Source organism: Octopus sinensis, linkage group LG8 (genome assembly GCF_006345805.1).
Source record: "Octopus sinensis linkage group LG8, ASM634580v1, whole genome shotgun sequence".
NCBI lineage: Eukaryota > Metazoa > Mollusca > Cephalopoda > Octopoda > Octopodidae > Octopus > Octopus sinensis.
The window spans coordinates 86,366,791-86,385,511 of NC_043004.1; the positions used below are offsets into that span (position 1 = coordinate 86,366,791).

The 18,721-nt window shown below is 36.4% G+C and overlaps 1 protein-coding gene and 1 long non-coding RNA gene across 3 annotated transcripts in view; both read right to left on the bottom strand.

Moving 5' to 3' along the window:
- LOC115214987 (hippocampus abundant transcript 1 protein) overlaps window positions 1-18,721 on the bottom strand; it is a 98,687-nt gene that overhangs the window by 26,080 nt on the left and 53,886 nt on the right. For both annotated transcript variants that reach the window (XM_029784087.2, XM_029784088.2), the window contains 3 exons: window positions 9,543-9,605; window positions 6,636-6,763; window positions 2,608-2,722 (listed from right to left, as the gene is read on the bottom strand). In XM_029784087.2, the coding sequence (XP_029639947.1) occupies window positions 2,608-2,722; window positions 6,636-6,763; window positions 9,543-9,605 (306 nt within the window). The remainder of the gene's footprint in view (window positions 1-2,607; window positions 2,723-6,635; window positions 6,764-9,542; window positions 9,606-18,721) is intronic.
- On the bottom strand, window positions 12,599-12,979 carry LOC118764616. Its single transcript, XR_005000429.1, has 2 exons — window positions 12,937-12,979; window positions 12,599-12,707 (listed from the first exon to the last, which is right to left on the bottom strand). It is a non-coding gene; the product is annotated as an uncharacterized LOC118764616 (long non-coding RNA).

The window sequence follows — 18,721 nt, forward strand, 5'->3', positions numbered from 1 at the left end:
CTACATATACCATGCATTTAAGAAGTTCACATTGCAACCAAGCGGTTTTGGGGTTCAGTCCCACTATACACCTTGTAGGTCCTGTCCAATCAATGTCGTATAAGTGAACTTGGTAGACAATTTGTGTGTGTGTGCGTGTTTATACATGCACACACAAATGTAGACAGATAGACAGAAAGATACATACATACTAATACATACTGATAGATATATAAATAGATATATACATACTGATAGCTGGAAAAATACATATATAAATACTGATAGATAGATACATACATACATACAGACATGTTCGTACACAAATACATAGTCATATCTGTATGTATGTACATGCAGACAGGTTTATACATACAGACAGACAGACAGACAGGTATATATGTATGAACATACATAGACAGACACAGAGATAGATAGAATAGACAGACATAAAATTGTTACTTGCACCGTATGCAGCAAAACGATGATTCGTACATTTATATCTCATACATTTTGGCAGATTTTTTTATACACAGACACACACACACACATATTTCCTTTATTTTTAATTTGAAATCACAAAATGACTCAGGGGCTAAGAATTTTATATATGCCACTTGATAAATCTCTCAGCTCTTCAGTTAGTTAAATTCTGCCAATTAAAAATAATATATATATATATATATATCTCCTCATCATCATTATCATCGTTTAACATCCGTTTTCCCTGCTGGCATGGGTTGGATAGTTTCACTGGGGACTGACAAGCCAGGAGGCTCTACCAGGCTCCAATCTGATCTGGCTGTGTTTCTACAACTGGATGCCCTTCTTAACGCCAACGAGTTCAAGAATGTAGTGGGTGTTTTTCATGTGCCACCAGCATAGGAGCCGGTCAGGTGGCACTGGCATTGACCATGTACGGACAGTGCTGTTTACATGCCACCAGCATGGGGAGTCAGTCAGGCGGCGCTGGCAACAACTCACACATGAATGTAGCTTATTGTGTGTCACAACTACAAGTTTCCATTTGATTGTGATTTGATTTTTGATTTTGATTTTACTTGACTCAATATATATATACATACATACATAGTTATGTACATTTGTACATACATACATACAGACAGATATATATGTATGTACATATATATAGACAGACAGGTACATATGTACATACATACATACATACATACATACATAGATATATACATACATATATACATACATACATACATACATACATACATACATACATACAGGCGCATGGCTTAGTGGTTAGGATGTTGCACTCACGATTGCGAGATCATGGGTTTGATTCCCAGACCAGGCGTTGCGTTGTGTTCTTGAGCAAAGCATTCATTTCAGGTTACTCCACAATCATTCCAACATCTGACATGTGGCACCCAGTTGCACCTGTATAGGTAACATCGATTTGATGGAGAGAGTGTGCTTATGTCTACATAAACATTTGACCACTATAAACAAATCATCTGTGTGGTTGTTCGGCAAGAAAGTGTTGAACCCTCATACGTCGCCAAATGACATCAGAGTCCATGTAAAGACAGATAGGATGCCACTAAGCATTTTGCCCGGAGTGCTAACCCCAGTGCATAACTGGTATTTATTTAATCAAACCCCACCAAAAGGATGAAAGGTAAAGTCCACCTCAGAAAGTAGTGACAGGCGAAATACTACTAAGCATTTCATCTGTCATGCTAATGATCCTGCCAGCTCACCGCCTTAAAATTAATAATGATAATGATAATAATAATAATGGCTTCAAATTTTGGCACAAGACCAGCAAATTCAGGTGAAGGGATAAGTCGATTATATCTCCAGTACTCAACTGGTGCTTATTTAATCGACCTCCGAAAGGATGAAAGGCAAAGTTGACCCCAGCAACATTTGAGCTCAGAACACAAAGACAGACGAACTACCCCTAGGCATCTTACCCAGCATATTAACAATTCAGCCTGCTCACCACCTTCTTTGATGATGGTGAAGATGATGATGATGATGATAAATGCCCTGATGCAGTACCAGACAGTGGCTCTCATGGCTTCTGATCTTAACTGATTGGAAGTATTATCATGTACATTGTTTTGTCTTGGTATAAAAGATGGGCTACAGCAAATATTCTGCTCAATACCACAGATTTGCTTGTCAGTTGTTTGACCTTACCCAGTTGAGCATGTCACGTAGTGGCTGACGATATGTGCATCTCTGATCACGAGCAGAAGTAGTGGGGGAGCATCATAGCCATGTGTTGAAAGGAACTCTTTGGAGTTTGGATAATTCACCTTTGGAAACATGGGTGGTTCGTTCAACATCCTTAAACAACCCTTATTCAAGGACCTTTTGAGCGGGATGGGTTACTTGACCTGAAGAAAATTCTAACTGGGCCCCACCTGCAAGGTCATGTGCTGTTTATCTTGATATGAGATCACCATGTCGCGCACACATGGTTGTGATGCATGTGCCTAGTGTACCCTCATCAGACGGGTAGTCATGATGGGTATACTGGGCTTCATTTATTTTACCCTAGTGTCAGTTTGATGGCATGCACTACTCTCTCACTCAATAATAAAATTATTATAATAATAATAATAATAATAATAATGTACTCACCAGTCCATAAGCAACACTTCGCTCTTCCTCAGAAGTAACATCAGCAACATAAGCAAAGACAACACTAAAGGTGACAGCAAATATTCCTGACATGGACAATATGGCGAAGTACCACCTGTTGTAGGGAAGAGAAAAGAAAATAGAAATATTAACAATAATGATAATAATGATGATTCCTTTATTAACCACAAAGGGATTACATTAAGAAAAAAATTAAAATAATATTGATAATAATAACAAGAGCACTCAAAAAGTGCAAATCTCTGCCAAGGCAACACCAATGTCCTCTCAACGATTAGCTGGAGATGATTTTTAAAATGAGAATATCCGAAATAAACTCGATGATTCTCACAACTGAGAATACTAAAGATGAACCCGACTGCTCTCAAAACAAATTAAGTAAAAAGAAAACAGGAAAAATAATCCAGAATCTTTGTCTGGTACTGGATCGATCACAAAATCTAATCAGTTTGTGCCAGTCACAAGGTCAAACATCCCTCAAAGTTTCATCCGAATCCATCCAGCGGTTCTTGAAATATCTTGTCCACAGACAAACAAACTAACAAACACAACTGAAGACAATACCTCCACCTTCACAGGCGGCGGCGGCGACAACGACGACGACGACAACAACAACAACAACAGACACATGTGACTGCACACAAATGAAAATCTTTAATTGTTTGCCTGCTTAGTTAGGGTTAACCTGAAACTAAACAACATGTCCATGCACTTTGCACTATTACAGTCATCAATATGCACAAGAAATTGATCCTCTAAAAATGTGTGTAAATACATTATTTACTGTAAATCAATTATTTTTTTTAATATAAGTGATTTCATTTTTCTACATAACTCATAGCTTACCCACTAAATGATATATTAATTAACATCATCCTTATTGTTTTATCTCCTACCTCATGCTGGTATGGGATGATCAAGACTTTTTGAGGCAGTGTCTTGGAGTCAAATTGTCATTATTGATTCCAATCCTCTAACCCTTTAGCATTTAAACCAACCATATCTAGCCAAACTATTCTGCCTATTTTATGTTTAAAACATCCAGATCTGGCCTTTCGCACCTACCCTTCAATATCACTTTGAAAGTATACAATCACATCATTAACATGTAGAAGTTATGAGAGTGTGAATAATTAAAGGGTTACGTTTTAATATGAAATCTAAACCAAATGCAACCACAGTAAACATTGAAAAAAATATATAAATAAAACACAGAGTTATATGAAGAATTAACAAGAATATCCCCAATTAAAATAAGCTTGCATTATTTGTTAAATGCCTGCCTGCTGTACATCTCCATTTCCTTGAGTTTAATTGGCCAGAAAATTTAGTTAATTTTTACATATGAAATGTTTAAAACACATGTTTTAATACCGAATGTCTTTCAGAACTAACATATATATACACCATCAAAGTCAGTAGGTTTTTCTCTGTTGTTGTTGTATGTGCAAAATGATGGAGAACAGGATTGTCGAACCAACACATGACAGCACAGAAATAAACAGATGTAACATAATGATGATTGATGACAAAGTCTACATAAATAGCAAAGGTTTTCAATTATACACACATGGACATTTAAAATACATATAACAGACACATGCGACTGCACACAAATGCAAACTTATACATTAACTCACACACATCTACAGACCATGTATTTTATGTGAAAAGCATTTCAAATAAACTACAAGAATTTATACATCCAATTATAATTTTCAATTTTATTGCACAGGTTTATGGCAGCATGTGAGGTGAATGACACAATTACTCAACTTGTGGAGAAATTAAGGCAGGCAAGGCAATGATCTTTCATTGGCACTTTTCCTGGTAAATTTCTGGTAAATTCACAGCTTCTCAACAGAAATTATATGTATGCACAATCCAGAATTGGGGCATAATATACAAGAAACAACAAATTGCAAATAACATTAAAGGATGGCTCACATAACTTCTTTATCCTTTTTAATGTTGTTGTTGTTTAACCCCAGGCCAGCCTTATTCGAGCAGACCCTATGATCAGAGGGATTCTAGCTGTAACACTTTTTTTTCTTTCCTAGAAGCACAAAGCCTGAAATTTTGCGGAAGGTAGGTTAGTCAATACCATTCATTCCAACACACATATACACACTCAAGCACATATACACACTCAAGCACATATACATACACACATTTGTTAATTGAGGTTGGTAAAGTGAAATTAAAGGTGGTGGTGGTGGTGGTGCCACTGCCTAAGACCGCCTGTATTAAAGTCTTTATATGACAATAAGAAAGTGCAAGATTTCAGTCCATTGACACCAAAAAAAAAAAAAACAACTGAGTTTATATTGCCAATTAACGATGCACTTAAGCAACCTACTTGTTAGAAACATAGTCATGAAAGGGTCAAATCAGTGATTCTCAACCATTTTTTTATCTATGAACCTCTTTGATTAATTACCATTCTATTCCAGTGGACCCCCATAGCCATTCGATGTTTAAAAGCAAGTTTTATAGATACATCTTTCATGATTCCAATTTTGTTATTCAACTTCTGTAGGTTGAACTTTGTAAAACGTTTGAGAAAGAAATTTAGCTGTTTCTTGCAATAAACACATCTAAAGCAAAATTGTTTTATGGACAATTGGAAATGAAGGACACCACTTGTACGACAGTGACACTCATTTACAACAATCACATGATGTCAAGACAAAGAGACACCATTTCTCTCTCTCTCACACACACACACGTATATGACAAGCTTCTTTCAGTTTCTCTCTACCAAGTCCATACACAAGGCTTTGGTTGGCCTAGGGCTATAGCAAAAACACCTGCCCAAGGTGTCATGCAGTGGGACTGAACCTAGTACTACAGGAGCTGAAGAGCAAACTTCTTACCACAAAGCCATGCTTGCACTTCATAAATCCTTATACTACTGTAGATCCTCAATTTAATATTTTGCTACCATGGGGCCGCCAAAAATGCTATATGGACCCCTTGGGGTCATATGGATCCCAGTCAAGAACATCATCATCGTCGTCATTTAACATCCACTTTCCATGCTGGCATGGGTTGGACAATTTGACAGAAGACTGGCAAGCCAGGAGGCTGCACCAGGCCCCAATCTGATCTGGCAAGGTTTCTACAGCTAAATGCCTTTCCTAATGCCAACCACTCTGAGAGTTTAGTGGGTGGTTTTTATGTGCCACCAGCATGGAATCCAGTTAGGCAGCACTGGCATCAACCACATTCAGATGGTGCTTTTTACATGTCACTGGCATGGGAGCCAGTCAGGGAGCACTGACATTGACCACATTTGGATGGTGCATTTTATGTGCCACCAGCACAGGAGCCAGTCAGAGGCACTGGCACAGTGGGTTAAATGATCGAGCAGAAGCTTCATTGGATAATCAACAGAAAAATGTAAGAGGTGTATTCCAACCCATACACAAACTCATCGTCATTATCATTTAATGTCCACTTTTCCATGCTTGCATGGGACAGACAGAATCCATTGAGGCAGATCTTTCTAGGGTTGGAGGCCTTCTCCATCACCAACCCTCACCTGTTTCCAAGCAAGGTAAAAATTTCCCTATTGTCAGATATATTTTTCACAGAAGGCTGGAAACAAAACAATCTCATTTGTATTACAGTGATGCTCATTTACAACCATCATGTAATGTCTAGATAAGGGTACACATAAACACACACATAACACTATCATCATCATCATCTAATGTCCATTTTCCATGCTATCCTGACACCAACTACCTTACATGGTGTGTATGTATGTATGTGTGTATGTGTGTATATATACACACACACATACATAACAGGCTCTTTTTCAGCTTCCATCTATCAGATTCGGTCACATTTAGTCACAAGGTTTTGGCTGGCTCAGGACTATAGAAGAAGACTAGGTGCCTCACAGTAGGACTGAACCCTAGACCACATGGTTGGGAAGCAAGCTTTTTAACAACACAATCAACATAACTCTTTGCAAATTATAGTATTAAAGGAATACTTACCAAGGACTTATCTTCATCAGTGGAATTGGAGCACATGTGAAGGAAACTGTTAGAATCAGGAAAGGTTTTCGACCCCAAACATCTGAGAGGGCTCCAATCAATGGAGCACTCAAGAATGAGAGCATACCCTTAAATAAAGAGAAAGAGCAATAAGATGAAGACAAGGAGTTAATATACACACTAATGTACTTAGAAAGTCTTTCAGTAAAAATCAATACAAAAAAGAAGTCATGCACACATACACACACAATGACAAATACATGCTGAAGAGTCTGCCAATGAATAAACAACCTTTTTACTATTCATAATAGTCTGTGTACATATAGGTATACAGATATACACACTAAAACCACTAGTAATATTTTCTTACTTTGCATAAAGCAAGCCCGTAAATAATAAATAATAGCAATAGAAGTCACAGTAAGACATCATGAGAATGTGACAGGTAATGAAGATTCTCAACGTGAGAAGGTTTATCGATCAGGTGAATGACAACACTCATTTCTTAATGTAGTCTGGCCTGCGGGTGGTCGAAGGAAATATGCCACAATGAGAGCAACACATGACAGTGAATTGACTTATCTATTTATTATGGAGAATCAACAGCTGTTGAAGGCCATGGTTTAGCAGTGTTTAGACAGCAAACTTAGCAGCTGGGATAGTGGGGCCAAAACAGTATAAGAAAGTGAATTTGTTTTGAAGGCAAAGAAGGTTGCAAAAATGTTGGCTTTGGCAGCGAGAATGTTTCTATGATAACAAAGTCAGTTAGGTAAAGTGTGAGAGAAAAGGACAGTTCCCACAGAGTGCAGGTGATGAACTTGGCAAGAAAGCTATTTTGGAGAGAAAGCAATGAAAACAACTGCAAGATATGTTATCATAAACTTAAAGGTTGTTCCTCTACTCTTTCAGTCCATTATCCAGTTCTGCAACAAAGATACACATGACTAGAGCTGAGTAGAACCATCTGACAAATAACAACAGACAAGTACATCATCATCATCATCATCATCATCATCACCACCACCATCAGTTTGATATCCATTTTTCCATGGATCAGACAGAATTTGTTGAGCTAGGTTTTCTGCAACCCTTCCTGTCATCACTAGCCCTCACCTGTTTCCAGGTATACGGTAATATTTCCCTACGGCTGAACATATTTTCACGGACAATTGGAAATGAAGGACACCACTTGTATGACAGTGACACTCATTTACAACAATCACATGATGTCGAGACAAAGAGACACTATTTCTCTCTCTCTCTCTCTCTCTCTCTCACACACACACACACAAGTATATGACAAGCTTCTTTCAGTTTCCCTCTACCAAGTCCATACACAAGGCTTTGGTTGGCCTAGGGCTATAGCAAAAACACCTGCCCAAGGTGTCATGCAGTGGGACTGAACCCAGTACTACAGGAGCTGAAGAGCAAACTTCTTACCACAAACCCATGCTTGCACTTCATAAATCCTTATCAATTGCTACAACTGAATAAGTTTATCAACTTCATCAATGGAAGTATACCCTTTGCCATTGCATGTGGACATTATAACTGCCTTGCCATAAAACACTGCTTCAGCATTAAATCCCTAAGATATTGACCCTTTAGCATTTAAACCAGTCATATCCTGCCCTAATAGTCTACTTGTTTTATGGTCAAACCAGCCAGATTGGGCTTCTCACACTAACCCTACAATGTCGTTCTAAAAATAAGCAATCACATCATTGAAACTGCAAAGCTACAAGATAATGCTTTATCTATGGAAAACAATGAGAATAAACAAGTGTTGCATTTGACAGAGTAATCTAAATATTGACAGGTTAAACGAAACAAGATGAAAGATGATTGGTTGAACTGGCCTTCGAAAGGGAAATATCTCAAGAAACCAAGCCAACATATCATTTTGTAGAACCATTTAACTTATATACATACACAATATATTTACATATATAAAAAAAAAATGTCACAAAAAAGGGTAAAGAGCCCTTTCAGTCAGATTGCACCTAGAAAGTTCCCCTCCAAGGCACAAGTCCGGACAAGGTTGTTTATGGAAGACCACCAGTTGCCCATGCATGCCAACTTCCCCTCCCTACACCACTGATGTTATCCAAGGAAAAGGCAAAGGCCGACACACTTTGGTACGAGTGACATTGCAATTCATTTTTATTGCTGAGTAAACTGGAGCAAGGTGAAATAAAGTTTCCTGCTCAAGAACACAACACACAGTCCAGTCTGGGAATTGAACTTATTATCTCATGATTGTGAGTCTGACGCTCTAGCCACTGAGCCATGCACCTTCACAATTACCACATATAAGTGAAATAAACAGCAGAGTTGCTTTGGTTCAAGCAGAAAGTGCAGAAGCTACTCTAAGGTATTACAAGCTCTTTTCCTGAATCCATTGCAATGTTGGAAACCCACCTGTATCATCAGCAGGTATCTCAGGGTCACAAGTTTTCTACCCTTAGCTTGTACACTTTATCTGAGTGCAGCAGAAAAAAAGACAATAAAATTAATTTACAAAATTCGACATAAAGAGTCTTGTACAGATGATCACACTCATGCAATTAATAGGTCTTCACAATCCAGATTGACTTGGGGTTAAATAAAAACATCATAAGTAGGTACAATGATGTATCTTTCCCACATGTCAGCAGAGAAATGGAATTCAGTGTCGGTCAACATAGAAAGAATATACACGGAGTAGAACAGAAACGTGATTTTCTTTTTAAGGTCATGAGACTGGCTTTATACTGCAAATAGGTGAATATGTGAGAACTTGATCAACAGGTGAAAAAAATAAAAAGAAAGCAACATGCCTGATAGGAAAAAAACATGAACAATGGCACAGGCAAACAAACACAGGGTATTCTTTACAGAAGCAAATAAGACCAACATATTACTTACTTTCACTCCTTGAATAAGTCCATTCATCAAAAATGTGTGATCAGGGAATGTGTCATTTAAGACCTGGAAGTAAATAATAATAATAATAATAATAATAATAATAATAATAATAATAATAATAATAATAACCACAACAATGGTAAAAATAACAACAATAATAATCATCATCGTCATTTAACGTCCATTGTCCAAGCTGGCGTGAGTTGGACATTTTGATCAACACTGGCAAGTTAGAAGGCTGCACCTGACTCCAGTCTGGTTTGGCATGGTGTCTATGACTGGATGCCCATCCTAATGCCAACCACTCCAAGAGTGTAATGGGTGCTTTTACAAGCCACTGGCATAGGTGCTATTTGTATGACACCGGTATCTGTCATGACTGCGATTTTACTTGGCTTGATGGGTCTTCTTCTCAAGCACAGCATAATGCCGAAGGTCTTGGTCATTCGTCACTGCCTCCACGAGGCTCAACACTCGAAAAGTGTTTTTCACAGGCCACTTTACCTCGCGAGGCGTAATGCTCGAAAGGTGCTTTTTATGTGCTACCGACATAGGTGCCAGTTACGTGACACGAGCATCAGCCACAACTATGATTTCACTTGGCTTGACAGGTCTTCTAAAGTAAAGCATATCGCCAAAGGTCTCGGTCACCAGTCGTCGCCCCTGGGAGGCCCTAAGTTCAAAGATCATACTTCATCACCTCATCTTATGTCTTCCTGGGTCTACCTCTACCACAGGTTCCCTCCACAATTAGAGATCAACACTTCTTTACACAGCTGTCCTCATCCATATGCATCTTTTCTGTTATATTAGGAGGGGGAGCTAGTTAATCACATTGGCCCCCACCCCAGTGCACAACTGGTAAATATTTTTTCCATTAAACAGTTTGTCTGACATGCTAATGTTTCTACCAGCTCACCTAATAACAATAATTCTTTCTACTATAGGCACAAGGCCTAAAATTTGGGGGAGGGGGATAGTCGATTACTTTGACCACAGTACTCAACTGGTATTTACTTCATCCAAAGGGATGAAAGGCAGTCGGCCTCAATGGAATTTGAACTCACAATGTGAAGATGATCAAAATATTGTTAAGCATTTCACCCAGCATGCTAACAATTCTGCCAACTCACTGCTTTCAACAACAGCAATAGTAGTAGTAATAATAATAATAATAATAATAATAATAATCATTTCCACTAAAGACACATGGCCTGAAATTTTGGGGGAGCAGCTAGTCGATTATATCAACTCTGGCGTTTCACTGGTACTTAATTTCTGGACCCCAAAGGGAAGAAAGGCAAAGCCGATCTTGGTGGAATTTGAATATAGCAACAGGTGAAATGCCATTAAGCATTTCATCCAGCATGCTAACAGTTCTGCCAGCTCACCACCTTAATAATAATAATAATAATAATTATCCTTTTGGTTATAGGCACAAGGCCTGAAATTTTGGGAGAGGAGGGGTATGTTGATTACATCGACCCCAGTGTTTCACTGGTACTTAATTTATTGACCCCAAAAGGATGAAAGACAAAGTCAACCTTGGCAGAATTTGAATGTAGCAGCAGATGAAATACCACTAAGCATTTCACCTAGTGTGCTAACGATTCTGCCAGCTCGTTGCCTTAATAATTATAATTATTATTATCGTTTAAAATTTTTGCCACAATGCAGCTTGGGGGGAGGTAGGGATGAGTAGATTACATCAACTCCACTGTTCAACAGGTACTTATTTTATCAACGCCAAAAGGATGAAAGGCAAAGTCAACCTCAACAGAATTTGAACTCAAAATGTAGCAATGAGCAAAATACTGCTAAGCATTTCATCCAACATGCTAATAATTCTGCCAACTCACCACCTTAATAACAATAATAATAATAATAATAATAATAACAATAATAATAATAATAATAATAATAATAATAATAATAATAATAATAATAATAATAATAATAATAATAATAATAATAATAATAACAATAATAATAATAACAATAATAATAATAACAATAATAATAATAATAATAATAATAATAATAATAATAATAACAATAATAATAATAATAACAATAATAATAATAATAATAATAACAATAATAACAATAATAATAATAATAATAACATAATAATAATAATATAATAATAATAATAATAATAACAATAATAATAATAATAAATAATAATAATAATAACAATATAATAATAATAATAATAATAATAATAATAACAATAATAATAATAATAACAATAATAATAATAATAATAATAATAACAATAATAATAATAATAATAATAATAATAATAATAATAATAATAATAATAATAACAATAATAATAATAATAATAATAATAATAATAATAATAATAATAACAATAAACTAAATAACAAAAGTAAAGATACAATTAGAGAAGTACAAAAGGTTAGTCATAAATCAGGTTTCAAAAGACAGTCATCAATCTAACATGTAATTTTCCCAGATCAACATATTTTTATATCAGATAAATTTACAAAGCCTGCAGAGAAGCCAGAGAAGACAAACCTGCTCAATGTTTAAGTAAAATCTCCCACCATAAACTTCTTACCACCTTTAAAGGGGAAAAAATGGGAATTAAATGTTTTAAGTGAGACGTCCGAAAAACAGCATTACTCATGATAAAAAAATTTTGTCACCCAATTTCTTTTGATTATATCTTTTACCAGTTTCAGTCACTAGACTGCAGCCATACTGGGGCATACTAAGAGAGAGAGAGAGAGAGAGAGAGAGAGAGATGGTACTGGTAACGCACGCACACATGTATGTATATGAACAGAGATGAAAATTAACAGGTCATTTTATTCCCACCAGTCAGTTTGTGAATTCAGCAAAAAGCTAAGAAAAAACTGCCATCATTGATACAAAGGCTTCTGCAGCTGAGGAGATTCACAGAATATTTTTTGTTTGTTTTTGAGCATATTTTGCAAAAGTTTATAATGAAATCTTTTTGAAGAACTTGCTGAAAAAATTTGCTTGAACTAAATCCCTTTGTGCCTATTCAAATCTACAGATTTCTGGGTATTATTTGATTCTTTCACCTGCATGATTTTCACTAAGAAAAAAAATAAAAACTCAGATTTTTTTGCATGGAATCAAGTACCCTGACCTCCTAATATGCTGCAAACTCTTTATTTTTGCGGGGGGAGGGGGACTTGAATGAATTCCGGTGACCTCATAATATACTACAAAACCCATTTTTGGGTCTGGAAAATGAGGTGGGGTGAGGTGGAAGCCTCGGAGATTTCACCCCCAACACCCATTTCTCTTTTCACCTTCATGATTTTCACTAAGAAAAACAAAACCTCGGATTTTTTGCATGGAATCAAGTACCCCGACCTCATAATATACTGCAAACCCCTTATTTTTGTTCGGAAAAAAAGGGTGGGTGGGAAACCGCCCACCCTCACCCCCACATCCCGGAATTATTGGATTACATTAGATTGAAAATTCAAAGAAGGGACACTGAGAAGGTGTGAAGCAACAGGGGTCTCAACCATAAAGTCACAGACTCAGTCCTTGGTCCCTAGGTAAGGCACTTTACTTCACATTATTCCAATCTATTCTGCTGGCAAAAGTGACCACTAAACCTGACAGAAAGTCCAGCCAGCACTAAGCTGGTATAACAGCATTAACAAATCAGAGAGACAACCAAAAACCTTCATGCATGAAGAAGGATACCTCCAGATGTGGATAGACATCTTGTCCTGAAACCCTTTTTTCTTTATTTTATATTAGGAAGGCAGAATTGTTTCTAAAGTATCCAACAGTTATCCCTGACCTGTAGATCTTTCGGGTTTAAAGGTCAGTATCCTTATCTAAAAATCAATTTAAAGCCAAGCCAAAACTACTTGGCAACAGAAAACAAAAAAAGTTCTTTCATAATTTTTTAACAATTGAATCCCTTCCAGAAGACAATTGTAGTATAACTAAACCTCCAAAGACACAAAGCATTTATTCAGTGAGAAACTTTTATTTTATACAAAGCTTTTTATTCTATACCATCACATCATTTTAGGAGCAATGTTGAAACTGCATTTCTTTAGCAGACCCAACTACTGCTCTTGACTGAGCAGACTTGTAATAAAAGGCAAACAAGGACAACATTATTCAAAATATTCCCTCTTTCTTAGATGATAATGCATGATGGGGAATGTTTGACTGTTGCTTCTTGTAAAATATCTAATTCATTTTCCCAGCTGGTTTTTGAAACGCAGACAAAAGGTCCTTATATAAAATAATAATGAAAGGCTTAACCCTTTCATATTTGAACCGACCATATCAGGCCCAAATATTCTGCCCATTTTAAGTTCAAACTGGCCAGATTTGGCCTCCCATATCAACCCTACAATATCATCCTAAAAATTAACAGTTACCTCATCAAAATCTCAAAGCTACAAGATAATACATTACTTTTGACAGAAGGATCTGAACACTAGGTTTAAAACTAATATGAACACTTCAGTAACTTTTGTTACCATATTTTTGTTAAATTACATTCCCTTTGTTTCAATCTGTTGAAAATGATGAAGAATTTATAGTGAAATAACTTTTTAGTTATTAAGCTAGTATTTAGAATATAAATTAACATGGAATTTTGACGGAAGGTTCTAATTTAGATCATTTTAACAAGGGAAATTTGTCTCATAGAACTTGGTGTAGTCTTAGACAGGTTGGTTTTAAAAAGAAAGGTTAAAACGAGTTTTGTACCATAGAACCAGAGGTGTACATCATATAAGATGGAATAAAAGATCCATATGATCTACTGTTAATTAGTGAACAGTATACAGTGTCTTGACTACTTGCAACTAACTAATTAATTAGTGAGTCATTGGCAATTAGTGTTGACAAATTAACACATGTGTATTTAATTATTATTATAATTTTGACTTCCTTGTTCTCATTAAACATTTCATTATATAGCATTATGTGTATATCGTTCATTTTCAGTTAATATAACAAGAGTTTAAAAAAGAAAAATTGCAAGTCTTTATTGTTGTTTTTTTATAGAGCTGGCAGAATCTTTGGCGTGTCAAACAAAATGCCTTATGGTATTTTTTCTGATGTTTTACACTGAGTTCAAAATCCTAGCAAGGTAAACTTTGCCTTTCATCTTTTCAAGGTTGATAAAATAAATAAGTACTCAAGTGTGTGTGTGTGTGAGAGAGAGAGAGAGACAGAGACAGACAGACAGAGAGCCTCAATATTGTTGCTCAATCAGTTAAAAATAGCAACCAAATCAACCTCTAATCACATCCTACCATCTTAAAAAAGGAAGGGCACAGTAGATAATGTAAATATACTAAGCTACAAAATGAAAATACCAAGTAAGGAACATAATCAACAGGCTGAAAGACCAAAATTTCGAAAGGTAGAAAATGCTTAAGTTAGCAAATTATAAATACTAACTAGAATTATTGCCAGCAGATAACACTGTCTTACATTCCTTCATGTGAGTCTACTTCATAGACCAACAATTATAATGTCCACTTCCTTTCACAGCAACTGAAATTGCACAGCAATGCTAATGACAGGTGAATACGAAATTCATTTAAGTCTGTGATTTAAGTGTTGAATACTTTAAAGATTTCCTTTCAAGCATTGATCTTCACTAAGAGATAATCTCATTTACCTTTTCAAAAGCTACTTTTTGAGAGTTTTACAAAGTTGGTTTTGTTGTATGAGTAAATTTAATCAAACCATACAATTTCTTTTGATGGTGAGCAAACTTTACACCACTCTTTGTCTAATCTACAAAGTTTCTTTAACTTACAGCAACATTTCTTAATGGAACTGGACAGGTCAGCAGTACAGCATAGGTTCACATAAAGAGTAAAGACCCCCTTCGGTCATCAATGACCAAGGGATCGCACCTAGGAAGTTCCCCTCTCAGGTACAAGTCATGGCAAGGTTGTTTATGGAAGACCAGCAGTCACCCATGCATACCACCCTCTCCTCCTCTCCATGCCACCAATGTCATCCAAGGGAAAGGCAAAGGGGCCAATACAGCTTGGCACCAGTGATGTCGCAACCCATTTCTACAGCTGAGTGAACTGGAGCAACATGAAATAAAGTGTCTTGCTCAAGAACACAACATACAACACACAGCCCAGTCCAGGAATCGAACTCATTACCTCATGATTGTGAGCCCAACACTCTACCACTGAGCCATGTGCCTTCACTCAGGTTCACACACTGCTACTCTATTTCAGTATTTTGGCAAGAACAATATTTGCAGATATATCCTTACTACTACTTCTTTAGTTTACCTGCCATTAACCCTTTTGTTACCACATTTCCATGGCTCAGATCAAGGAGGTGTTTGAAGATCTTCCCAGGGTCATAGTGAAAAACATATGCACCAGGTTCCTCGACTGCCTTGAGGCTGTGGTGTGAGCTGAGGGTGACTACTTTGAGTAAATTGTTATCTCCCAGGCATATTATAGTTGAGAATTTTTGAAATACTTTCATTTTGATATGGGATATTATGTTTCCTTTTTCTTTTGTGCAAACTGTCAAATTTAACCGAAGCACCGACTGTCTGTTTGAGTGTGTGTGTGTGTGTGTCTGATTGTTTGTGTCTGTGTATGAAATAATAATTAGATAGCTGGGCTTCTTTAATTAACTTGTCATTTTCTGTATCATTGTTCTCATAGTGATGTGCCATAAATCTAGAGCTAATCTATCTGATGCTGATCTAACTCATCAAAATATTTGTATTTGCATCACTGTTTTGTCAGCAGCTATGTTTCAATCCGAGATGCTATTGTAGCAGTCCAGTATACAAAGCACAGAGCCAACAGCACACCTATCAATTAGAACTGCTTCTACTGTTATTGTAGACAAATACAGTAAGTATGGATTAAGGTAGATGCTTATAGCACCTATTTCCGGAAGCAACATTTAAATTAATTGAATAATCCTAGATGCTGCAGGCATTTACTTTTACCTGCATTCCATGCAATAATCTGCATCATCATCATCATCATCATTTAACATCTGTTTTCCATGCTGGCATGGGTTGGACGGCTTGATAAGAGCTGCCCGGGTTCCATGTCTGTTTTGGCATGGTTTCTATGGCTAGATGTCCTTCCTAAGGCCAACTGCTTTACAAAGTGTACTGGGAGTTTTTATGCAGCACTGGCAGAGATATGTTTACATGGCACCAGCATGAGTGCTTTCCATGTGGCACCAGCATCCATGGACCTGCAAGATTAGGATTGCTCAGCTGAAGAGGGATGTAGGGACGTGCTTATATGCAGGCACTTACTTCAAACAGGGATCTAGTCTCCTTCCTGCTGCTGCTACATGTGTGTGTGTGTAAGTACTCCAGCCTTTGAGCTACCTCTAATAGTTACCCTGGTTGTTATTCATCCCCCTGCATGTTGAAAGGCAATGAACAGACAAGTTTGTTTTGAATGTTAGCTCTTTGCTTCTTTTTAGTATCAGGAGGTAAATAGCAAATACAAAAGAACCTGGGGTGGGGGAGGACACGTGCTGATAAAATAACTGAATCTAAGTTTATAAATTCATTAGTATAAAGCGTTAAATTACTGTTTTGGTCATCATAATTCTTTATATGGCTACAATAGACTTTATAAGAAGCCGGTTCTGAATTTGAATGCAAGCAAAATTTTGTTCACAATCAAGTGCTCCCCCCTCCCCTGATATGCAAGCTTTCTCATTGGTTTAATGTTATCGGTAGTTTTAGTAAGTGAGGTGACATTAACTAAACACTACGCGTAATTCAGATAACATTATCACCAATGATAATTTGGTCAGGGGCAAGATAGACCAGAAACAAAAACAACTTCCCTAGGGATGAAACAGACTTCATGGACTTTGTTTTCTCATGACAATGGCTGTTAGAAACCTATAAATGCTTTAAAGGTGAATGTGAAATGGTTGCCCTAAATTTAGAAATAGATTTAGTTGTCTGACCTCACTGCTACATCACCAAAAAACTTTTCCAGTGAAACAGATTCTGTTTTAAACCTCTGCTCTTAATCACAGCCAGCTGATTTAGATTATATAAAACTTAGCATGAGATAAAATGTGAGTTTGTTTGTCATACCAAACTTGTGTTTCAGGATTTTAAGTTAAAATCTTACAAAATCTAGGTTGGCTTTTTGTACTCCAAGGTCCATAAAACAGATAGCAATAGTTGTTTGTTTGTGTTTTTTTGTTTTTTTAATTTGGAAAAATTGATGATGGAAGAGGAAAGCATTCCTACTTGTGATTAATCATTTTGATATGAACCTGCCTTAGATTGCTCCTGGTTCTGGGATACAAACTTCCTGTTTGATAAAGTGGTCTAAATTAAAACCTTCCATCAATACTTCATGCTAATTTATGCTCCAAACGCCAACTTAATAAAGGACAAAGTTAATTTACTAAATTCTTCATTATTTTCAAAAATTAATTGAAACAAAGGCAGTGTATTTCAACAGAAATATGGTAACGAACAGAATTACAATGAATTCACATTCAGCTTAATTCAGCAGGTTTACTGCATTTTGTGAGGGCCTAAGGAAATGGCAACTAGACTATCTTGTGTATAGGTTTCCTTAGATACAGACCTGTGATACACAAATGGTATAGAACAGATATGTAAAAACATAATTAGAGGTTTTAACAAATTGTGCGCCAGTATGTCTGTGTGTATGCGTATGTATACACATACATATATCCTTCTCGTGTGTGACCCTTCTGTCCGAGTCAGTCGCCATGATAGATCGTTAGCCACTACACACATTTTTTTCTCTCCTTCTTTTTTCTGTGTCCCTTTCTGTAGAAGAGCATAGGCTCGAAACATAAAATACTTTTTCTATTCCTGAGCATTATACTAATACATCTGTTTGTTTTGTACACCACCTGTCTTCGTCTTTTGTTTTTTTGTAAACTCTCCCTATATATATATATATATATATATATATACACACACACACACACACACACACATATATATATATATATATATATACATGCACAAACACACACACACACACATTTATGTATATCAATCATTATTGTTTTAACATCAACTTTTTCCATGTTCATATAGGTAAGACAGAGTTTGTTGAGGAACAATTTCTATGGCCAAATGCCCTTCATGTTTCCAACCCTCACCTATAAAATAATAA